Raw genomic sequence first — 25626 nt, 5'->3', positions numbered from 1 at the left:
TTGAAGGATGACCTCGTTAGTTTTGCCTCAACACAAGTTTCACAATTATGATTTGAATAAATGTGGAATTTTGGTATGTGATTCAAGTTAATTAATCTATGCAATGTGAATTAATTAACATGTCCTAGTCTACCATGCCATACATTGGAAGACTCAAGCAAGTAAATAGAAGCATTATTAACTTTATTGATAATAGGTTTAACAACCATTACATTGAGTTTAAACAACCCATCAATTACATAACCCTTCCAACATACATTCCACTTTTAGACAAAACAACCTTGTCCAACTCAAATACCATACAAAATCCATGCTTGTTCAGCAGTGAACCAGATACAAGGTTCTTAGGGATATCCGGTATGTACAACACATTGTTCAAAGTCAGCTCTTTCCCAGAGGTCATTTTTAGGATCACTTTTCCTTGACCCTCATTATCAAATGTGGCAGAGTTTCCCATAAATAGTCTCTCTCCATTGGTCAATTGTTCAAAAGATTTGAACAGACTCTTGTCTAAGCATATATGCCGAGTAGAACCAGTGTCAATCAACCACTCTCTAGGGTTATAATTTACTAGGTTTACGTCAAACACCATCGCTGATAGAGTCATATCACCAACATCTTTTGAGATGTCATCCATCATGTTAGTCTCATGACTACGGTTCTTCTTTGGCAGTCTACAGTCCACTGACTTGTGACCTAGATTATTACAGTTAAAGCACTTGTTAAGGAATTTGAACAAATTTCTGGAGATTCCTCTTTTTAGTCCAAACTTGAACCCTTTATCATTGGGTTTATAGTTCTTCTTTCCCCTGGAGATCTTGCTCCATCAAATTGGCCTTAGCCACATCTTATTTTGAACTCCTTTTTTTAGAATTTTTGTTGTCTTCTTCCATACAAAGTATAACAATTAATTCGTCAATGGTCATATGCTTTCGCTTATGCTTAAGGTATCTCTTGAACTCCTTCCATGTAGGGGGTAGCATTTCAATCAATGCAGCTACTTGGAAGGTCTCACTCAGGATAATTCCCTCAAAGTAAATCTCATGTAAGATTAATTAGAATTCTTCAGCTTGATTGATCATAGTCTTGGAATCTACCATTTTATAGTCAAGGAATTGCCCAATCACAAATTTCTTTGTGCCAGCATCCTCAGTTCTATATTTCCGGTCTAAAGACTCCAACAGTTCTTTAACCGTCTTCTTTGTAGCATAAATTTCATACAAAGAATTTTCAAGACAACTCATAACATAGTTACGACGGAGAAAATCAGATTTGATCCAGTCATTAACAACATTAATGACTTGGATATCATCCTCATCTTCTTTCAGCTTTTGTTCATTATTAGTAACGAATCTTGCAAGATTCATGGTATTCATATAGAACAACATCTTTTGTTGTCACCTTTTAAATTTTGTCCATTGAATTTATCAGGTCTTTTCCCCAAAGCTCAAATGATGGCTCGTATTAACTGAGGCCAGAATCATTTGGGTATGAGCTTGAACAACCAAAATTGGGGTCTCAGTTGACATGTCATCGCTCCCACCACTTTGGTTTGTTTCAGTTGTCATATTGCCTAAAATGACACAACCACCAGTATTAATTTCCTTTTGGAATTTTCATGTGGAATTTTGAATTATACTCATAAGATTATTCTCAAGAAAACCAGGAAGAGTCAAAACCCAACCATTCATGGTCTAACCTCTCGTTGAATATTTCTTTTGAGTGTTTATTCAAACCCCCATCACAAATACCTCTACTAGATAATTTTCAAAGAAGAGTAGGAGGGTCGCGCCCCTGCTATAGCAGTCTAGTTTCATTTGAAAATATTCAGTTCCCAGGATAGTCTGGAGGGGTCACAATGCTCTCTCCCACTTAAAACTCGGCTTCCTCGACAAAACTTCTCTAGTGAGATTTTGTTTAAGTTCAAACAAACTTTTCACAAACACATTGTATGCACATAATATATCCAAATCACACAGAGCAATTTAAGATAAAAGCAATAGCATTATCTCATAAATCATAGATATACAATATCACAACACAATAGATATATTAAATATTTATTGTTGATGCCTTTTTTCGTCAAAATAAAAAGGAAAAAAAATAAAAAAAAGAAAATATTGGAGGAAATAAACAAAGATGAACACAAGAGGTTTTTTATGTGGTTCAGCAATTAAATCTGCCTAGTCTACGAGTCTATGTTATTAGAACTTGGGAGTTTTCTGAAAACTTTTCAGAGAATAGTTGCCCATAGCTTTCTCTCCAGAAACCGGAAATCGATCCTTTACAAATGGAGTCTCCATCTCTATTTATAGAGGAGGTTGCAGAATTCATTCCCACATATCTCGGGAAGATAATCTACGAATCAATTAATATAATGCTATTTAATGCATTATTTCCTACATACACGGAAACGTCCCATAAAATGTGGGATCGGATAACAGATTAAATAATATCCCTTAAACAATGGGATTGTACAACAATAAATATGTTCACATATAACTGATTAACTTCGAGATTCATCAAATCTCTGAGACTAGCAGTCGATCATGAGCTCGCCGAGATTATCAGTCGATCACGAGGTCGTCGCCTAACTTTGCCTATGCTCGGAACAAATAGATATTGACGATGTTGCCACATTTGAACTCACACATTCCGAACTCGAACTAGTCCGGAAGGCAAGGAATGATTCAGGGATATATCCAAGTGTCACACCATGTTATTTGCAAGCTCGGAGCATTTTCAAGGCTACATACCCCATCGCCCTTCGAGGTCACCGTTTATATAAACGGTTTAACTGAAAGGATGTACGATGACCGTGTCATTTTGAGCTTACAGGTAACGAGCCTAGATTTTAGGATCACAGTCTCATGCTCAAAATCTGGGTGTAACATTTTGCCCTCTCAAGAGTATCAGTTCAAATCCCATGAGAAGGAAACTTTTGAACTATCCTCCTTAGAAACTGTACCATTAATTGCACTCGAGTGTGGACACGCGGCATCTAGGGATTGAATGGTCAGAGTACTTGAGTGTCTTTTGCACCATGCGCACGTCCGTCCGTCTGCCAACTTTGTGCCGCCATCACTTCCATTGTACCTATCCGTCGGATTAGATACGAAATCTGGCTAATGGCTCAGATTAACCCGACCTTTGACACCCCTTGGGACCTATAAATACATCCCCATCGCCTTTTTCATTTCACTTTCTTACCTTGAGTTTTCAGAGGAAAAAGAAGAAAAACCATAACTGAAGTTTGCTCTATTCTTGCATGTTTTCCAAACCGAGAAGACAAAACAACGCTGGCTAGTTCGAATCTGTGAGATCATTATTGCAACCACTCCTTCGGTCATCAATCTCTCTGTATCCACCAGCTTCATTGTGTAAGTATCTATTCTTGACCCCATACGTACATATATATATATTATGTTTTTCCAAGCACATCTGTATTTTTGTTGCACTGTAGGCACATTTACTAGTTTAATACTAGAATGTTTAAGTCGATACTACGTAGCTCTGAGGTTCATCTAATATTACGGGTTCCAAACCCAGTTTTTGCATAAAAGATGCAAATATGGCTCTTTTACTATGTTATTTAAATTTCGGATAACATATCGTGTAGACCAAGAAATGGGGTATGGAATTAGGGTTTTTAAATTGCACGTTTCCCAAAAATATCACCTTTTTGAGTAACCGCCAACTTTTTCCCTGAAAATCCGAGATTCTAAAAAACAAATCTACTTTTTCCCCTTCACATCAAGTACACGCTCGGGGCTCGACTCTTTCAATAGCTCAGGTTTCTTCCGAGCATGATTCTGTTCTTTTGATCGAGCTTATTCCATGGTTTTGAGCATTCGAGCTCGGACGATCTTGATTTTTATCTTTAATTTCTTGTGTGCATGGCCCTCACCCTTTTTCTTTCTTGGTAGATATCATAGAATTTGGAAAAACGGTGGGGGTCAGTACTCGCGATTCCTTACTCACCGACAACTCTGAGCCCAGAGTGGCCCTTTACTCAGAATCAGCGGCTGATTCATGAGCACGAAGTGAGGTGTGAGCAAGAGGATACTCGAGCTCACTTTTGACACCAAATTGATGAGGTCAAAGAGAGAAAAAGGAAAAAACTTCGAGTCGTGATCTATCCAGTCCCGGACCCCAAGCCCAAACCAATTCCTCTCGACCCCAGCTCAAAGTCACTGTTGCCTTCGAGCCGGGTGACCTCAGTTTCACACTGATGGAGGATTCATCAAACCGTCCCTCCACTTCGAAACTGACTTCCATTCTTACGTCTAGGGGAGAAATGTTCGAGGTTGAACATTACTGGAGCTCAGTTTCTTCATTGGGACAGATCTCCAACATCCTAGCTCGCCATGGCCTAGGATTGTCCGGCTCGCTGAGGTGTCAAGATCCCACCTCCAATGAACGAAGTTGTTACACCCCAGGAGATGGTCGCCCTGACAATAAATTGAAGCTCGCAGCCTAGAGTCGCGAGCATATGAAGATAGGGGCTCTATTGCCCTTGAAGTCCTTTTTTAAGGACTTTCTGGACTTTGTTGGGCTCGCACCCTTTCAACTCCAGACCAACTCATACAGGGTCTTATTAGCCCTGAGGTCACTGTACCACGAGCTGAAGTGGGAAGGACCTTCGCCAAGAGAGATTATGTATCTCTTTTGCTTGAAAAGCAACCCCTCCCAAGCTCGGGGAGGAGATGGCTTCTACTACCATTCGAGCTACCCCAGGGAGAAGAAGATCTTTGAGGACATACCCAACCATCCTCCTAACATCAAGTAGGCATTCTTTTGGACAGACGGCCTGGCTCCTTCTAAATATTATTCATTCAGACGAATCCGTAAGTTTACGATCATTTTTCTTGCTCGAATTTTGCTTAAGCTCGAATTACTTATAATGTTCCATTCTTCAGCCAACTATCACCGTCCTACCCCCACGGACGCAATGAAGGGGCACAAAGAGGCTTTGCTCCAACTTCGATATGGCAGGCGCTCCCTGTCTTATCTTCTTCGTGAAGATAAGCTTTGAGCCTGTGGTCTCTTAGAGAAGGACCAATCAACAAATAATACTGCCTACAAGAAGTATAACTAGTGGGAGTTTGTACCACTCCCCACCAATAAGCTTCCTCTGAGGTGAAGCTCGAAAGCACAACCTCTAGCTCATCGTCGCAGGAGTCCGTGTTCGGGAAATGATGCCAACGACGAGGCCTCGAGCTCGAGTGACAGAGGTAAGGTCATTCTTAGCTCGGCCTTGTGGTCTCCTTCCCTACTTAAGCATAAATCTGACACCCTAATCTTATGCCTAGATGATAGGGACAAATTTTATGTATGGTCTTGGGTAGATGATAGGATCAATAGGTTTGTTAGTTGGGTAGGGAAATATAACACAATGTACAGTCTGAACGAGGTTTGGGATGGAATAGTCATCCAATACGGGAAAAATGACTATAGGGACCTTTCGAGGTTGACTTCCACGTATAGGGAAGGGGATCCCCTAGCCTCCTATGAAGATAGGGGAATTACTTAGTCGTCGAGCATGAGCTCGAGGGAGAGTTCCAGTTAGGTTCCTTGTCACTTGTCTTAAATTCTTTTAACTGTCTACTTTACGCTAATGTGATTTTATCATGCATGTACTATGGATTCCTACCTCAAAAATATGCTCGCCAGTGGAGAGGGGGCCAAGTATAGCAAGCACCCGAGAGCCTCAAAAAAGTCTGGCCGGCCTGCTAAGGTCCCTAAAAGGACCGAGGCGACTCCTCCTCCCCCAGCTTCTATTGTTACGAGCCCAACCGCAGACCCCACTCCCCAGGTCGACATTCCTACAGCAGATGCCCCTCCTTTTCTTCCTGCTATCCAGATTCTTCCAACGCTTGGCTCAGTTCCGAAGAAGCCAACGATCACCAAGGGGTGCCTGTTGTCAATTTCTACTCATTTTGATGAGTATGTTATCGACAACGCTGCTGAGACTCATGGGGCCACCCTCGGATTGGACGTCCTTTCTCGAGTAGGCCAAAGCATCAACAGTCTCGGGGCTCCTCAATAGCAGTTCCTGGTCAATACTCGGGACTCTAATGTCCTTTATGACAAGATTACCGAGCTCATCTCCTCGGTAACTTCTCTCACTTCATTATTTGTTATAATTTTATTCGGCGCATGCTCTAACTTGATTTGTTTGTGTGTTAAGCTCTTACTGCAGTTGCTCAGCTAAATTATAAGCTGAACAATGAGGTTCACGCGAGCATGTCCTATGCTCGGGAGTCGAAGGATCTCCAGCTCAAGCTCGCTAATGAGTTTAAGGCCACAAGATCAAAGCTGGAGGCTGAGATCGAGAAGGTGAAGGCCGAGCTCAAAGAGAAGAGCTCCAGGATTGAGGAGATTGAGAAGTTGAATGCCAAGCTCGAGGAGGAGAAACAGGCCACCTTCAAGATAATAGAGGGTGAAAAGGCTCATCTTCTCGAAGAGTTCAAGCAGAGGAAGGATCGGGAGGTCGACTTGGCCATGTACAGGATTTGGGCCAGCAATGTTGATCTCAACACAAGCTTCTTAGGCTATTTTGAGGATGAGTTTCTGGCCAAATGGCAAGCTCAGCTGGAGGCAGAGGAAGCTGCTCAGGAGGATGCTGAGAAGGCTAAGGAGGATGCTAAGAAGGCTAAGGAGGGTGCTCCCGCCTCCTAAACCTCGATCATTGGCTGCATCCCTCTGAACCATCTGTAATAGTTTATAGCTTTTGTTATTCATGCCCTTGAGGAAAAAACATTTTATAGCTCGTAAGAGAGCTACTTTTGATATTTTTAATACCATGTTTGTCTTAACTTTGATATTTTTGCTTTACGTATCTCTGATCGAAATATTTTAAGCAATTTTTATATTAAAAGTTTTCTTTTATGTTTGTTTATCCATACAAACACATGTTGGATTTAGGCTTGAGTTTCCATGCATTCTCGCATAGTTTGCTCGATATATCCGTTTCCGATCTCATTATTTGTCAAGGTCGGAACTTACTTTTACCATGCACTTCGAAAGTACTTATATGGCATGTAAGATAGGTAGTTTAGTTATATCCTGCCTTTCTAGTTTCTTTTCCTCGTCCTCGAGTAGCTCCCCAAAGTTGTGAGGTTGAAACTTTTGTTGCAAAATACTCCAGCCTCGGTATCGACTTAGCACGCAGCAGGTTAATTTTTTCCCACTTGTGTTCATCGATTTTAGCTGGTTTGTTCCAAACTTACATAGCTCGTATCTGGTTTGTAATCCATACACTTTTAATAATCTGGTTTCATCCAAACTATTTTAGCTCGTATCTGGTTATGTCAAGACACTTTTATTTTTAATAATTTGGTTGTGTCCAAATTATCTTAGCTTGCGCATTTGGTTATATCCAAACACTTTATTTTTAACAATCTGGTTATGTCCAAATTATCTTTGCTTGCGCATTTGGTTATATCCAAACACTTTATTTTTAATAATTTGGTTATGTCCAAATTATCTTTGCTCGCACATTTGGTAATATCCAAACACTTTATTTTTAATAATCTGGTTATGTCCAACTTATCTTAGCTCGCACATTTGGTTATATCCAAACACTTTATTTTTAATAATCTGGTTATGTCCAAATTATCTTAGCTCGCGCATTTGGTTATATCCAAACACTTTATTTTTATATTACACTTTTAACTTTTATTTCGGGTTAACGGTCCAGACATTTGTTTGTTTTCGTGTATGCTATATTTGAGTTATTCATTTTTTCAAACTTATGGTATATATACCACTGATGCCCCCTTAATATCCTATGAGTGTGACCATAGGTTATTAAATTAAGAGAGTTTGCAAAAAATACATCATATTGAAACAAAAATGAACTTTATTCAAAATTGACAACTTATCAAGAAACTTTGTAAAGATGAACAAGCATGGTTACAAGAGACATCATTCCTACACTATTGATAGTAAGGTCATAGATGTTTGCCATTCCATGCTCGTGGTACCAACTCTCCATTTAATCTTGCCAATTTGTAGACGCTAGGTCGAATAACTGACTTGATTTGATAAGGTCCTTCCCAATTGAGCCCGAGTACACCAGCGGTTGGGTCCCCCGTAGCTAGGTACACACGCCTTAACACCAAGTCTCCCACTCTGAATTTCCTGTCCCGAACCTTTTTATTAAAACATCGAGTAGCTCGCTAGTTATATGTTGCGCTCTTCAGTTGAGCTTCATCTCGTCTTTCTTCAATAAGGTCTAAACTTACTTCGAGCTGGGATTGGTTTGAGGCTTGATCATAAGCATGGCTATGAATAGTGGGTATTTCGACCTCGATTGGTAACATGGCCGCGCATCCATATGCCAGAGAAAAAGAGGTATGTCTTGTTGAAGTGCGAGTCGTAGTTCGATATGCCCACAAGACTTGGGGCAACTCCTCGGGCCAATTTCCCTTAGATTCTTCCAATTTATTTTTCATAGAACTCTTGAGAGTCTTATTCACAGCTTCGACTTGTTCGTTTGCTTAGGGATGGGAAATAGAGGAGAAGTTCTTCATTATCCCATTTTTCTCACAAAAATTGGTGAATAATTCATAATCGAATTGGGTACCATTATCTGATACTATTTTCCTTGGCATTCCATATCGGAAAATGATGTTTTTTACCACAAAGCCCAAGGCTTTTTTTGAGGTAATCATTGCCAGAGGTTCGACCTCGGTCCATTTTGTGAAATAATCGACCGCGACTACCACATACTTAACTCCACCTTTGCCGGTTGGCAACGAGCCTATCAAATGGATTCCCCACACCACAAATGGCCATGGGGAAGTCATCATGGTTATCTCGGAAGGAGGAGCTCGCAAAATTGTAGCAAATCGCTGGCATTTATCGCATTTTTTGACATACTCGAATGCGTCTACTTTGATAGTGGGCTAAAAGTATCCTTGCCTTATTATTTTCTTTGATAGACTATGCCCCCCGGTGTGGTCTCCACAAAATCCTTCATGAATTTCTTCTAGGATTTTCTTGGCTTCGGGTGGAGTCACACATCGGAGTAACGGCATAGAATATCCTCTTTGATATAACCTTCCTTCCACAATAGTGTATCTGGGAATCTAATACATCAGTTTCTGAGCCTTGTTCCATTCTACTGGGAGAATGTCGGTTTCGAGGTAATCAACTATCGAGGTCATCCAGGTTGGTTCGGAGTTAATCATGAAGACGTCTTCCTGTTCAGGCTTGCTAATAATGGGTGTCAACAGATGCTCAATTGGCACAACATTCAGCGCATCGACCTCACCGGATGTGGTGCGTCGGGCCAGAGCGTCCGCATTTGAGTTTTTCTCTCGGAGAACCTGCTCTATCGCATAGAACTCAAAATGTTCGAGTGTTGCTTTCACTTTTTCTAAATATGCGGCCATCTTTGTTCCACGAGCCTGGTATTCCCTTAAGATTTTGTTTACCACCAACTAAGAGTCACTGTAGCAATGTATCGCTTTAGCCTTGAGCTCCTTGGCTATTCGAAGTTCTGCCAATAGAGCTTCGTATTCAGCCTCATTGTTAGACGCTTCGAAGCCAAACCTCAAGGCGGAGTGAAATCGACTTCAAGTTGGAGTGATCAATATGATTCCTGGCCCGATCCATTTTCGTTGGAAGATCCATCGACATAAAGTTTCCACAGCTCGCAGGCTAGGGTTACAACGTCATCGTCAGATACTCCTATACATTCAACAATGAAGTCTTCCAGGGCCTGCCCTTTTATGGTCGTTCTAGGATGATAAGTGATTTTGAATTTTCCGAGCTCAACAGCCCATTTTAATAATTGGCCTGAGGCCTCTGTCTTTGACAAGACTTGCCGTAGTGGTTGGTCAATTAGCACATGGATGGGGTGTGCTTGGAAGTAAGGTCAGAGCTTTCGAGATGAGTGAATTAGGCTAAGAGCCAACTTCTCCATTAACGGGTATCTTGATTCTACCCCCAGTAACCTCTTGCTAACATAGTACACTGGTTTTTGTACCTTCTGATCTTCTCAGACGAGCACGGTGCTGATGGCGTGCTCGGTTCCATGAGGTGTTTCTTTAGCTCTTGAAATGAAAGCTCACATTCCTCTGTTCACTCGAACTTTTTGCCCCTCTCAAAAGGTTGAAAAATTGAAGACAGTGGTCTGTAGATTTCGAGATGAATCTACTTAATGCCGCCATCCGTCCAGTTAAGCTCTGGACATCTTTATGCTTTCGAGGTGAGGGAATGTCAATTAGAGCCTGGATCTTTTCAGGATTAACCTCTATTCCTCGCGCGTTAACTATGAAGCCCAGAAACTTTCCCGACGATACACCAAAAGAGCATTTTTGTGGGTTGAGTTTCATGTTGTATTTTCGTAACACAGCGAAGCATTCTTCGAGGTCATCCACATGGTAATTGTTATGTTTAGATTGGACTAACATATCGTCAACATACTCTTCCATGTTGTTACTTATCTCCTCGGAGAACATCCTGTTTACAAGCCTCTGGTATGTCGCTCCAGCATTTTTGAGCCTGAAAGGCATGACATTGTAACAGTACAGCCCTTTATCTATTACAAAACTCGTATGCTCTTGGTCTGGTGCATGCATGGCGATCTGGTTATATCCAGAGTAGGCATCCATGAATGACATAAGACTGTGCCCAACTATGGCATCTACGAGTTGATCGATCCGAGGTAGAGGAAAGCAATCCTTAGGGCATGCCTTGTTGAGATCAGAATAGACGATGCAAGTTCTCCATGTTTCGTTAGGTTTCGGAACTGAGAGCGAGTTGGAAACCCAATCAGGGTAGAAGGCATCTCGTATAAACTGGTTCACCTTTAATCTATCGACTTCTTCCTTCAAGGCTTTCTTCCTATCATCGTCTAGGAGTCTTCACTTTTGCTGCTTTGGGGGAAAGCTCTTGTCGATGTTAAGTGCATGGCTTATCACATTCAAACTTATCCCTACCATGTCTGAATATGACCATGCAAAAACATCCTAGTTCTCCCTCAAGAAGCAAATAAATTGCTACTTTGTCTTTTCTGAAAGGTTCTTCCTACCTTCATAGTTTTTGGGGGATCAACTTCTTCGAGCTTGACCTCTTCGAGCTCTTCTATCATTTCGAGGTCAGCCCTCTCTTCTACTCTAGGGTTAATTTCTTCGTCTATTTCGAAGATCGTGCCATCCTTATTTTGAATTACAATAAGTGCCTGGGCACTTGTTTGCCTTTTCCCTCTAACGAAAATGTTATAGAATTCCCTCCCTCTAAGTTGGTCCCCTTTTAGAGTCCTGATGCCACTAGAAGTCGGGAACTTGATGGCCAGATGCCTAACAGATGAAACTTCCCCCAGCTCTACTAGGGCGGGTGTCTTGAGCAGTACATTGTAGGCCGATGGGAGATCCACTACCACGAACTCCATCATCTTCGTTATCGAGACTGGGTAGTCTCCCAAGGTTACGGGGAGTTTGATGGATCCCATACAGGTAATCCCTTCTCCTGAAAAGTCGTACAACGTCGTTGCACAGGCCTTTAGGTCACGAATCCCATCTTTTCTAAAGTGGCTTTGTAGAGGATATTTACCGAGCTCCCATTATCAATCAGGACTCGGTGTACCCTCTTGTTTGCAAGCTGAAGGGTGATGACCAGCGGGTCATTATGAGGGAACTGTACGTGAGACGCATCATCCTCAGTAAAAGTTATGGGTTGAGATTCAACCCTTTGTTGTTTCGGAGCTCTGAGTTCAAGTTCGTAGGGAGACCCGTCAATGGTTTTCAGCTCATTCACATATCTTTTCTGGGCATTCCTGCCCGACCCTACAATATGGGATCCCCCTGAGATGGTTATGGCATCTTCTCCATCAATCGAAGGGGGTCATTCATCTTCCTTTGCTCGGGAGTTGCTGTTCTGGGCAGGTGGTGCAGCTGCTGCTCTCTGGCTGGTGGAAGCTTGATTGGGGTTCTGATTTCTTACATACTGCCTGAAATATACTCTCAAGATCAGACCTTCGATCTCATCTTTTAATTGCCTGCATTCATCGGTTGTATGTCCGATATCTCTATGAAATCTACAGTACTTGTTGGAGTCTCTTTTCGCCTTTTGGTTTCTCATGGGATCAGGTCGTCTGAAAGGGACTTGGTTTTCATTAGCCAGGTAGATATTCTCCCGAGACTCATTGAGCTTAGTATACACCTTGTATACGGAGAAGTGTCTTTCCCCTTTCTTCTTCTTTCCCCCATCCACCTCGGGATTATTCCCTTCATTCTTCTTTCTTTTAGAAGGGTTGTCCTCAGGGAGTTTTGAGGTCATAGGGTCCGCCGAGGTCGAGGCAGAGTTTGTGTTTGTTGTTGTAGTTATAGGCGAAGAAGTCATATTCAATGCTGACCTCGCCTCTTCTACATTAATAGACCTATAAGCTCGTCGATTGAACTCGGTTAAGGACCTTACAGGCTTTCTATACATATCTTCTCAGAGAGGACTTCCAGGCATTACTCCAGCTTAGACAGCCATTAAATGGCTACTGTCGTCGATGTCACGAGCTCTAGTGACTTCCATGTTAAATCTTCAGAGATAACTTTCCAATGACTCATTTGGCTGTTGTCAGACATTGGTCAAGGAAGATGCCTCGGGTCTAATGCCGACCATGGCCTTGAATTGTTTCTTGAAATCTCTTGATAATTGATCCCAAAAAGCAATCGAATGTCTTTTATATTTTTCAAACCAGTGTGTTTGCTGGTACCATGAGAGAGGCTGGGAACAGCATGCACCTGAGCTCATAGCCCACATTACTGGTTCACATGATTGGGTTGAACGTACTTAAATGATTGTATGGATTCGAATTTCCGCTCATTCACATATCTTTTCTGGGCATTCCTGCCCGACCCTACAATATGGGATCCCCCTGAGATGGTTATGGCATCTTCTCCATCAATCGAAGGGGGTCATTCATCTTCCTTTGCTCGGGAGTTGCTGTTCTGGGCAGGTGGTGCAGCTGCTGCTCTCTGGCTGGTGGAAGCTTGATTGGGGTTCTGATTTCTTACATACTGCCTGAAATATACTCTCAAGATCAGACCTTCGATCTCATCTTTTAATTGCCTGCATTCATCGGTTGTATGTCCGATATCTCTATGAAATCTACAGTACTTGTTGGAGTCTCTTTTCGCCTTTTGGTTTCTCATGGGATCAGGTCGTCTGAAAGGGACTTGGTTTTCATTAGCCAGGTAGATATTCTCCCGAGACTCATTGAGCTTAGTATACACCTTGTATACGGAGAAGTGTCTTTCCCCTTTCTTCTTCTTTCCCCCATCCACCTCGGGATTATTCCCTTCATTCTTCTTTCTTTTAGAAGGGTTGTCCTCAGGGAGTTTTGAGGTCATAGGGTCCGCCGAGGTCGAGGCAGAGTTTGTGTTTGTTGTTGTAGTTATAGGCGAAGAAGTCATATTCAATGCTGACCTCGCCTCTTCTACATTAATAGACCTATAAGCTCGTCGATTGAACTCGGTTAAGGACCTTACAGGCTTTCTATACATATCTTCTCAGAGAGGACTTCCAGGCATTACTCCAGCTTAGACAGCCATTAAATGGCTACTGTCGTCGATGTCACGAGCTCTAGTGACTTCCATGTTAAATCTTCAGAGATAACTTTCCAATGACTCATTTGACTGTTGTCAGACATTGGTCAAGGAAGATGCCTCGGGTCTAATGCCGACCATGGCCTTGAATTGTTTCTTGAAATCTCTTGATAATTGATCCCAAAAAGCAATCGAATGTCTTTTATATTTTTCAAACCAGTGTGTTTGTTGGTACCATGAGAGAGGCTGGGAACAGCATGCACCTGAGCTCATAGCCCACATTACTGGTTCACATGATTGGGTGGAACGTACTTAAATGACTGTATGGATTCGAATTTCCATCGAATGGCGGGACATGAGGAATTCTGAATCCTTGAGGAAACGGGGTGCTAGAGATATGCAGGGCAAAGGGCTCAAGTTCCTCGTCAAACTCTTCGTCCCATTCCCGGCCTCGTTCATTTTGCAAGATCCTGAATGCTCTTTCCAATTGCTCGATCCTTTCTTAGACTGGATCTATGGGAGGTCTAGCCTAAATCAGGGGGAACTGGTTATCGTTGATTACAACTCTAATTCCATGCCTCGGTGCGGGGTGCATGTGTCCGTTGAGATGATCTCTCAGATCTGGATTCAAGGGATTATCACGCCCCCGATTGTGGTTTAGATGCTCCCTTAAATATGGGTGATCTCCTCGATTTTCAGCATTCCTAGGCTCCAAGTTGTATATACTCACAGACCTAGTGTCACCCGAGCCTTCACTGACATGGCTCGTTGCATGGTTATTTCGAGATGGGTTTCCTACTGGCCTCCTTGTCTCGATAGTTTGAGATCGAGACACTTGGCTTCTGGCGGGATGGGACCCCTACGCTCCCTAGTAGTTCCATTATTCCCATGTTTTTGCCCAGCTCGCCTTTCCCTGTCACGATGGGCCGGTTGCGCATCTCTTTGAATTGGCGAGGGATGCCTTATTGGCAATGGTGGATGCCTTATTGGAGAAGGTGGCTGCCATCCATTACGGGGCCTAGAAGGCCCTGAATTTGCTCGATCAGGTTCTGCAACATTCTGCTCGGTACCAGGATTTCAAGTCCGAACCTCTGAGGGGGCTCGGTTATTCCCTACTCCGGTTGGTGCCTCCGCAGTTAGGTTGGTAGGACCTTCGGCCCGGTTACCTCTCTGGGGTCTCGGTGGAGCAGACTGCTCTGGTGGTGGTGGAGGTTGCTCCACTCTTCGGGTGGCTGCATTTTTGCGCAATCGTCCCCGAGGCCTACGCAATGGAACGTGAACGTCCTGCGGAGGCGAAGCCTGTGCATCTTGCGGGGGTGGGGCCTGAGCCGCCTACGCTTCAGCAGCTAATCTGGCTAGCTCTTCATTGCGTTTCTTATCTTCTGCCAACGACTTACGCAGTTGACGATTTTCAAGTTCCACTATCAGGACATATCTCTCGGGATTGTAGTACATGTCCTCGTCGGCTCTGGGAGCAGGTGGTCACCAAGAGTCAGATGAAGTACTTCTTTCATCAGGGTCAGGACTCGCCATAGGCTGCTTTCCAGGGCGTCGAGGGTACTCAGCTTCATCTAAGATCTCTTCTTCAGGAATATTGGTATCATTTGCAGCCATTGTTAATTCGAGAGGCTTTCTGACTAAACAGATTCACACACTGTTTAATGGCTCTCAATGAAAGCACCAAACTGTTGACGTCGTTTTTCGTCAACTTAAATAGGAGAGCAATTAAACAAGAAAATATTGGAGGAAATAAACAAAGATGAACACAAGAGGTTTTTTACGTGGTTCAGCAGTTAAATCTGCCTAGTCCACGAGTCTATGTTATTAGAACTTGGGAGTTTTCTGGAAACTTTTCAGAGAATAGTTGCCCAGAGTTTTCTCTCCATAAATCAGAAATCGATCCTTTACAAATGGAGTCTCCTTCTCTATTTATAGAGGAGATTGCAGAATTCATTCCCACATATGTGAGGAAGATATTCTGAGAATCAATTAATATAATGCTATTTAATGCATTATTTCCTAGATACACGGAAACATCCCATAAAATGTGGGATCGGATAACAGATTAAATAATATCCCTTAAACAATGGGATTGTACAACAATAAATATGTTCACATATAACTGATTAACTTAGATACGAGATTCATCAAATCTCTGAGACTAGCAGTCGATCATGAGCTCGCCGAGATTATCAGTCGATCACGAGGTCATCGCCTAACTTTGCCTATGCTCGGAACAAATAGATATTGATGACGTCACCACTTTCGAACTCACACATTCTGAGCTCGAACTAGTCCGGAAGGCAAGGAATGGTTCAGGGATATATCCAAGTGCCCCACCATGCTATTTGCGAGCTCGGAGCATTTTCGAGGCTACATACCCCCTCTCCCTTCGAGGTCACCGTTTACAGAAACGGTTTAACTGAAAGGACGTACGACGACCGTGTCATTTCGGGCTTACACGTAACGAGCCTAGATTTCGGGATCACAGTCTCATGCTCGAAATATGGGTGTAACATTTATAATACATAAAATATATCTAACATTCAAATATTATATAAAGAAAAAATAATATGTTTGAAGATTGTAGTTATAAATATTTCTAATATAACATTTGAATAATAAAGCATTGTAATAAACAACCTATCTATCAAATAAGATACACAATAATATTATAACTATAAATAAACAATTTATAATTATAATCTAACTAACAATTATAATTAATCTAGCTAACAATTATGATTAACAATATTAATAACAAATATAAATAGTTGAGAAAATTAATCGTCGATATATTCTCAACAGAAGGATATCTGAGGCCCGTGTAGCACACAGATTCCTTAAAACAGGTTCGCTGCCTCCCGTTGGTGCTAGAGGATTTTCGATGTCTGTCTCCCAGGATATGTCTAAACTCTATCACACTAAAAAAAGTCTAAGAACTCTAATGAGTAAACAGGAAATATTATATTGAGTATATATATTATTCTTCAATGGAAGATATACATATGCTAATATTTGGTGTAAGTGTAATAAGACCATTAAGTCTTTATATAGGCCTAATAATCTATGAAAGTTAATTCACAAAAAATGTAGGATTAACCACACTTAGATTTCATTCAATAAAGTTGACTTAATCAACTCTTTCTAACATATTCATGGTGGCATATAGAAGCTATCTATTGAAATAATATCGAATAGGGGTTTGACGAGAGGCGTTGTCACGTCTACTTGACCTTGGCACCTATAGAATGTAAAGGCCTTGGCTAAAAGGTCTTGGCATATGAATGAATGCATAGTTTTTTTGTAGTATACCTCGATAGGTGTTGTTCTATGAACAAAAGTGTGCATGAAGTATATGAAAAAAAAAATATTGCTCGTTAATCATAACTCAAATGGTTGGGAAAATCTGACATTGGCTTAGAAGATATCAATGTGATGCATGTGCATTCTGCTACCTAACTATTGAGCTCCTGCTACCACACATGTCACAATAAATATATATTTATATATATATGGGGACCGATTCTATTTCGTCCACGGAACCATTCCGTGAAAATCATTTAGCCGTTGGATCAAATCCAAGGGCTGGGGTTCAATTGGTGATTAAAAGTTTAGCTGACATTCGCAGCCTTTTGTCAGCAGGGGTAAACAGTGTTTTCACTGTTCACTAAGTCTTCACTCAACCGGCTTTGTCTCTCTCCTCTCAGCCTTACTCGACCTCTTTCTTGAAGAAAAACCCACTCTTTCTTAAAAAAAAAAAAAACACAGTCTCTTTGGTAATTAATTTTTTGGGTATGGTTTAGTATGGTTTAATGGATTCCTCTAGTGTAGATCATGGTTTGGCTGTTTCAAGGTTTGAGTAGGCATAGTTGTTTATCATGATCAGTTATTGTGTTATGTTTTGCTTCTTCAAAACTCAATTTTTTGTTAACTCAGTCACTCATTCTCTCCTCATTGAAGCTCAAAACAAGAAGCGAACTTTGTACCTGAACTCTAGGAGAGCCATTGCTATTTTCGAAGGTAAGATGGATCAAAAATTTTAATTTGTCTCGGAGAGTGCAGAGGAGAGCATGGATTAGTTGAGTTAATTTATTGATAGAGTTAGTTTTCAAAGCCTCCTTTAATTTGATTTGTTTTTTAAAATAAATAGTGGGAAATGCATGCTGGCTGTTTCTAAATATTGGTTGATTGTAAAGATTTAGTGTTTCATATTTTTGTTTGTGATAGTGATCATCAATTGTTTTTTTTGAGAGAGACACATTTTTAGGATTAATCTAGAACTTTGCCGAGGGAAGCATTTTAGAATTTGTGATACATTGTTGTTGAATATAGAATTAGGAGATTAAAATGTTAGCCGAAGAAGCTAAATTATGAGCATAAAAACATTCATTTAAAACTCATTTATCAAATCCCCATTACAACCAAGGGACTGAAAACCAATATTAATATGTGTAGTTGCTAGTTACAATCAAAGCACTCAAAACCAAGAAAAAATGATCTCAAATGAAGAATGATGAAAAAGCCATGTCCACACTTGAAATCCCTACAAACAAAAAACTATTTACCCTGAGAAGAAAGAATGAATGTCTCTGTTTCCTTGTAGAGACAATGAAACGAGATATATGTACATAAAGAAATTGAGTAAGATGATGCCTTAGAACAATAAATCATGAATATATATGTAAAAGCACCAAAATCCAAATCATATACTAACTACCAATCGAACCAAAAGTAAACATAGATAAAGAACAATAATATTTTCAAAACAAATATAAACATTTTCACTTTAATTTTCTCTCTTAAGTTGCAAATATAGTTGCCTTCTTTCATCAACCATAAAAATTCAAATAGTATTAAAACTTTAACTTAGTGCTATTAGTAACAAGTAAAGCCACTGTTGACAACCTTTTGTTGGTTGCTAATTTACTGTAGAGTCCAAGAACTTTACTTAGCTAAGTTAGATAGTAGTATAATAGTAATAATAGTATTATCTTTATGACTGTGGATTTTTGGTTCAGACCGGGATTTATTTGGACACTCATAGTAATACTTGTAGATTTTCTAAGTTTAACCTATAGTTTAAGAATATTAATTTTAACCTAAGGTTTGATTAATATGACTGATATTGAGGGTAATATTTATTATATTATAAGGTTTAGATAAGACCCAATAAGATTATAGCACATGTCATGTGTATGTTTAATAATGATTAAGTATTTTGAGGAATAAATTTATTAAGGTTAAAATTTGAATACCCTAGGGCCAGTCAGCAGCTTTGAAAACGTTAGAGGGCTTAGTCAAGGCTGTTTACTCAATTCAAATTAAGCTAAAAATGTGTAATTTCATGTTTAAATATTCAGCGTATGCCGATATATCGCAGCTATAGGGGGCGATATATCGCAGTACGAAGATACGAAAAACACGAAACGTTGCACGATTGCCTCGGGCATAATGGTGTTGGGGTTTTATGCCCTAATTAAAACCCAAATTCTTTGTAATCTCATTTTATTATCAATAAAAGAATAGAAATCATTTTTTGACTTGGTCAATCACTTTGCTCACATGTTTTATTTTCATGATTATTTGTTTAATATAAACTTCTATTAAATCCCGAGCATATAGCTAATCTTATTTATAGTGATGTAATCACAGTGGAATATAAATATGATTATATGTTCAAAATAAGTTAGTCCTAAGATTAGTCAGTGCACCGGATTTACACTGACTTGCCAATCTACGATATGATCTACTTACACATTACAGTGTTATGTTCTTTCCAGAACATTAACAAAGTAGATAAGATTAGATGTATTTGTTACATCGGACAGGACCGATATTGACAGTTGATAAGATAAGTAAACATATCGTTATTATCTATTCTAGTCATATCATATAGTTGACCATAGGTCAATCCAATCTCAATTCTGAATGGTTAGTATTCTAACTGATTGTATTATTTGAGTTCTTTGACTTGTTCGTTACCAGCTTACCCTACGGACTAGCCCATACTTACATCTTGGGAACTCGGTAGTATAATTGAGTGGGAGTGTTAATCATAGATATGAACATCTATAGCTTCTGATGAAGAAGTGAAACGATGGTTTCCTTTTAGTTTGGTTCAAGGTGTTAAATGATAGAGATCTCATTTCAGTAATTAAATTAGTTTACTGAATATCATTTACAAGGAACTAAGTGTTTTAAGGATAAAATACAATGAGGGGTAAAATGGTATTTTAGTCCTTTCTCATTGTAGACCGTCTATAGAGGATTGAGTGACAATTATGGTTGTAACAATGGATAATTAATAGCATATCTATATTTGTTATAGAGTGTTCTATGAATTCAAGAGTGCAATTCCGAGTCTATAGTGGAGTCACGAGGAATTAATAAGTTAGTAAATTTATTTGTTAGATTTATGATAACTTATTGGAGCTTGATTTCATAGGCCCATGTTCCCCATTGTACCTTGGATAAAATCATCTAGATAGTCTCAATTAATTGATTTAATCATCAATTAGAATTATCAAAGTTGACCAGGTCAATTTTGGATAGTTTCACAGAGTTGTGTAATTTTGAGAAGAAAAGAGAAATTATGGCAAATTTATTAATTAAGATAAATTGGTATCTAAATTAATAAATGAATTTAAATCAAGGTTCAAATTATAAATAATTAATTTGATAAAGGATTTAAATAATTATTTAATTAATTAAATCAATAGAAAATAATACAGGCATTGATTATAAGTCCAATGGGCTTATAATCAAATGGGAAATTTCACGGGCCTATAGCCCATGATAATTTCGACCTATGGCTTCAAAATAGCTATTATTTTATTGATTTTTTAATTAAATTAAATGGCCTAATTGAGTCTATAAAAGGAGTGCTTAGAGAGAAGTCAAAAGTAGAAGAAGTTTTAGAAGTCACAAGTCAGATTTTCTGATAGTTTTATATTCTCTCTAAACACAAGTCCTTTTCTAAGCCACTTTGTTATTTTCTCTTCTTCTTTCTATATCTATCTCATGTGTTGAGAATTGCCCACACTAGTCTAGGTGGTTCTAAGGATACATTGGAAGATTGTGAAGAAAATAGAAGATCGTTCAGTTTCTTGATAATACTCTGCGACAGAAAGGATACAAGAGTTAGAGAAACTGAAGGAAGGACTCTTAATTTCGCTGCGTATACTGAAAGTATTATATTATTTGTTTCTCTTTGAATTCAATTTTAGAAACATGTTTTAGGCTATCTCGTATTAATTTGTTTAATATTAGATATACATGAAAATAAATAAAGATCCTGTATAAGCTTTTCCAACAAATGGCCCAGGCGATATATCGCCTACAGGGGGCGATATATCGCCTCCTTCAGTGTGTTTTTGAAAGTTTTCAAAAACGTTCTCATTTAAATCTTCAACCTCTTGATAAGTCCAGCATCTTTCTGAACGAGTCTTCAACCTCTGCTGAACGATAATTCAAATGATTTTCATTTAAAAAGCCATTATTTTTATTCAAGTTAAATGAAGATCTTTTCATTCCTAAACTCTATAAATAGGACCTAGTACCCAGCCATTTATTCATCTATTACTCTAAGTTCAGAGGCTGCAAGTTGCTAGGTTATTATATTGAGACTGTAAACACTTGGGTTGGGAATTATAAGCTTGATCACTATAAGCTTACCAAACACTTGGGAAGTAAGGTTCTATTCACATTTCGGTTCAAGGTTTAGATTGGTCATAGAAGTACTCAAGGTATCCCTAAACTCCAGTCCATTTCTATATTATTTTCTTTAAAGTTCTCATAGTCTTATACGCAGTATTCTAACCTTATTCCTATTCTTGGTTAGGAAATCTAAGTTCTTGAGCACAAGGTTTTTGGTAAGTATATTTTGATAGTATAGTTCCTTCATCACTTTCATCCCTTTTCTTCAATATACTCACCTTGTTATAAATGGTTTTTAGGAGTGTTCCAAAGTCCCAAATCAATTCTCATATCCCGGTTATTTTTTTAAGGAAAATAGGATAGGATTTATGTGTTATATGATTTTATATGTTATCTTATGATTATGTGTTATGTAATATGCTATGTTAAGTATGTTTGTAGACTTGGTCATATGACCCGTACAACTAACAAGCCCCAAATAGATTATGGGCATATGACTTGTTTAGCTAGCAAGCCCCACTAATCTAATGGGCATATGACTTGTTTAGTTTATGGGACCCCAAGTAATAATGGCCATTATAGTATGTATGTGACATAAGTGTTATGATATGTTTTATGTTACATTATGAATTTTATGTATATGGTTATATGTTAGATTTTCCTTGCTGGGCATTAGGCTCACTCCTTTTTGTTTATATGTATAGGAAAATAGCTTTAGTGGCGGGAAAGGTTCTTGGAAGCTTGGGGAATGTGTATTGAGGCGGAATGGATTCAAAGAGCCGAGATTTTTCGATTCGAGGATGAAGTCTTTACTTATGGTTTTATGTGTATTTTTCCGCACTTATTTATGTAATCTCTTTTAATTACAATTATGTTATGTTTTGATTTTAAAACAATGGGATCCCATATCCTACTTTGAGTTTTATGTAAGTTTAACATTTTTTTTACAAGTTTTTAATAAAGTTATGATCATTTCACTTGTAAGTGTTATTAAGGATTAGTGTCTATGTATAGTTTTTGTTAATGGTCCAAAGTCTAGAGTAGTTGGGTCTTTACATTTACTGCATTAAAACACTTTACCTAAACCTGGTTAAGCCCTTGTAACCCATGATCAGTAGCTATCAATGTCTTTCCAAGTTGGTATCCTAGTGCAATATGAACCTTAATTTCTTTCCATGAAACAACTATTGAATAAACTAATAGCTACACATGGAAAATGAATAGGTAAGACATGAAACTCATATGATGGACACTTATAGGAAGCCAAAGTTAACCAATATTTAATTAAGCAGTTGTTGTTATTTTCCGGGGATCAATATTGTAAGATCAGTGAATGTCACTTTTATTTTTCCATGCTACTTTAGAGTGTACATGTTGAGTGGTAGAGCAATCCACGAGTTAATTTCCATTAACTGTCCCAGACATTGAAATAAACCACTTTCTGACTCTTAAGGGAACATTTTTTCTTTTGAACTAGTAAGAGTAGAATTATTGTTAATTTTTGATTTTGTCTGAAAACTTGGAGGTTAAAAATGTATTTTTCATGAGACTAATCATAGTAAGAGATGAGACTTGTTAATTTTTTTAATTGGTGCAGTTGGAATATAGATTTCGATATTAGATCGTATTCTTAGATGGAGAATTATTTGTGAGGGAAAAGTTTTATGTACCCTTTTTGATATACATTTTTTATCTAGGGCAGCTATTAGTCGGCACGATTTATTTAATTTTTTGTAATGTACTATCTAGATCGTAGTCGATTATTCTAGATGGTCATCTAGATTTGTGGTTTAAATCGGGTTATGAAGCAATTTTTTAATTTAAAGACCAATTTTTTTTCATTAATATTTGAACTTGTAATTTAATTTTGAATTTGATAAGTGTTCAAATTTGTTAAAACTTATTATGTACGTTGTTTATAGGTTGTTGTGAAGAATATTAACATCATAAATTGATTTCTATTTTGACAGCTACTATTTTGGGACCGCATCCAAGCATACTCTACACCATCAAATAAGATTGAACAAGTTTCTATAGAGACATGTTCCACCTATTGTATCCAACTAAGAAAGATGCCCCGTTACCCCCCTAAAAAACAACCACCTCGAAGACTAATCAGGTCGTAAAAGTAATAGAAAAAAGTCCTGATGCAGCATCAGGGGATGAGGGAATATCAAAGGCTGGGGACATCATCACCCGGTGCTCGTTCGAGAGAATTAACCGAATCTTATCAATCATGTCGACAGACCAAAAGGAGGTGGCTACAATCGCAGGATTCGGTTCTCTAATGAGGATTGATGGTCCGAGCACTAATAGTAGCTTAATTCAATGGTTGGTTAAGAACGTTGACACGACCGATAACAAGTTATGCATATATGGAAAGGACTTCTACATCATCGTTGCTGCCTTTGAAAGGGTGATGAATATAAAAGATGGGGGAACAAAGATGAAAATGACCGACCCACTTCCTAAAACATATTTGGTGAATGTTGTTGTGGGAAAAGAATGCAGTGTTTGCCTGAGGAAGCTAGAGAAAGACTTGAGGGAGTCACAAGACGCCGACGACCTCTTCATTGCAAGATTTTCCCTGGCATGCATCGGGAGTATCCTGTGTCCAATGGCCGGAAATAAAGTCAGTGCTTCCTACATGAAGGTGTTGCATGATGTTAATTCCATAACATTGAAAGACTGGGCCACATTCTGCATGCGGTTCCTTATGGAGTCCATCAGGAAGTTCCAAGTGGGCGGGTACAAATACTTGTCTGGATGCTTAATCTTTCTCCAGGTATCTTATTTTTCTTTTAATTGTTCAAGTTATGACTAAATGTAATCAAAGCCAGTGTATAGAAACTTACATTTTTTGTTTATTATTTTATGGTGTAGCTTTTCTATTTGGATCACTTTGACTCCGGTTACGTTGATCGAACCATTCCTTGCATATATTTCTGGACAGACATCCAAGTGAATCGAGTGAAGAAGTGGCTTCAACAATCTGGAGGATTCCAATCAAACAATGTAATTGTTTTTTTTCCTTTCTTTATTTCAGTGAAATGTTTGTTTGATGTGCTATTCTTGATAATGCCAAAAAATTGTGTAGTTATTGCTCAAGATCCTTTTATTTTTGCAGATTCCGCTTGCTAAGGGGGTCAGGACCGTAGCTGTTGGTACCTCTAAGTCCCCCTGTTGCTGTAGCTAATGACGGGACAAAGCAGTATGTTGACAGTGTAAGGCAGGTTGTAGATGGTGTAAGGTAGGATGTGGGCGCTCTGAAGCAAGACTTTGGCACATTCATGAGTGAGTTGACTGAAGTGAGAAACAAAGCAATATGTTGACAGTGTAAGGCAGGTTGTAGATGGTGTAAGGTAGGATGTGGGCGCTCTGAAGCAAGACTTTGGCACATTCATGAGTGAGTTGACAGAAGTGAGAAAAATCATACTCACTTTACCACAAGAAACATCTACGAAAGTCCAAGTGGGTTTGGATGCAATGCAGAAGCATTTAGACCAAAAGTTGAGTGAAATAGCTTTATCCATTACAACCAGCCTGGTTGAAGAACATACAAAAAAAGAGACCATTGAGGATATCATTAGGGCTGCTGCGGTTAAAGATTCAGAGTCGACAATGGAGTGTAAGGTGGAGAGTGTTGGAGAAAGACGAAAGAATTTTGAGTTTATAAAAAAAAGAGAAGAAGGGATTTAGTGAGAAAAAAAGTTATACAGAGAACACCGAACCTGCGGTTGAGAGGGTAGTGCATGATCTTACGCACATCGAGTTTGACGGGGATAGTAGCCCCACAAAATCAAAGTCCCCAAAACAAAAATTACTAGCGCAAACAGGTCCTTATGGTGAGAAAGCTATTGAAGTTTTCTCTAGTTAGGGGGGGAAGGTGGTGGGCTCTTTTCACCTAGATGTGCCAGTCCTACTTGAGGTGATGAAGCTTGCGAAATGGATTTTCAGCCCATACTTGGAGTGGAGGTATGGAATCGTGCAATTAAGTGTTATACCATTTCAATTGATTAAATCAAATTTAAATACCTTCCAGCGGTGTATTAATAATGTGCCTTTATTTTTTCTCTATCTCCTTCATTTCAGCTACACTCTGGTGAAGTTTGGGAAGATGGAACTGTTCAGGAGCTCCATGTGGACCTTGATTCCCGAAAGAGACATTTCTAGTGATGTAAGTCGTTACTGCATGTGGATTTTATATTTCCGACGTGATTACTTTGATCATTAACATTTACATTGTGGTTTCTTGATTTTAGATCATTACTTGCTTTTCCCAGGTGTTGACACACGAGGAAAGGCAGCGACAAGAGGTTCCTCAAATGGCTTCCATTTGGTATATGCCCACTCAAATATCGGTAATTCACCTAAAGTCCATAACCGCAAATTCAACCCACTTTTTATGTTTACT

At 39.2% G+C, this 25626-nt stretch overlaps 1 protein-coding gene across 1 annotated transcript; it reads right to left on the bottom strand.

Annotated features, from left to right (window-relative positions):
• Window positions 1-235: 235 nt before the first annotated feature.
• Window positions 236-1367, bottom strand: LOC133816493 (uncharacterized). The gene is made up of 3 exons (XM_062248955.1): window positions 1098-1367; window positions 896-1028; window positions 236-696 (listed from the first exon to the last, which is right to left on the bottom strand). The coding sequence occupies exons 1-3, from the start codon at window positions 1365-1367 to the stop codon at window positions 236-238; spliced, it is 864 nt and encodes a 287-aa protein (XP_062104939.1).
• Window positions 1368-25626: the final 24259 nt, after the last annotated feature.

The sequence above is a fragment of the Humulus lupulus genome, chromosome 1 (assembly GCF_963169125.1).
Source record: "Humulus lupulus chromosome 1, drHumLupu1.1, whole genome shotgun sequence".
In the NCBI taxonomy this organism is placed as follows: domain Eukaryota; kingdom Viridiplantae; phylum Streptophyta; class Magnoliopsida; order Rosales; family Cannabaceae; genus Humulus; species Humulus lupulus.
The sequence above is the reverse complement of the archived record's forward strand: the minus strand, read 5'-3'. Positions and strand labels throughout refer to the sequence as shown.

Bases quoted from the DNA above. Each gene is read 5' to 3' on its own strand.
- LOC133816493 (XM_062248955.1), bottom strand. From the start codon at position 1,367: ATGAATCTTGCAAGATTCGTTACTAATAATGAACAAAAGCTGAAAGAA. The intron at 1,029-1,097 runs GTAGATTCCAAG...ATTTACTTTGAG, and splicing joins AATTCCTTGACTATAAAATG to GGAATTATCCTGAGTGAGAC. The intron at 697-895 runs GTATGGAAGAAG...GTAATAATCTAG, and splicing joins CGAATTAATTGTTATACTTT to GTCACAAGTCAGTGGACTGT.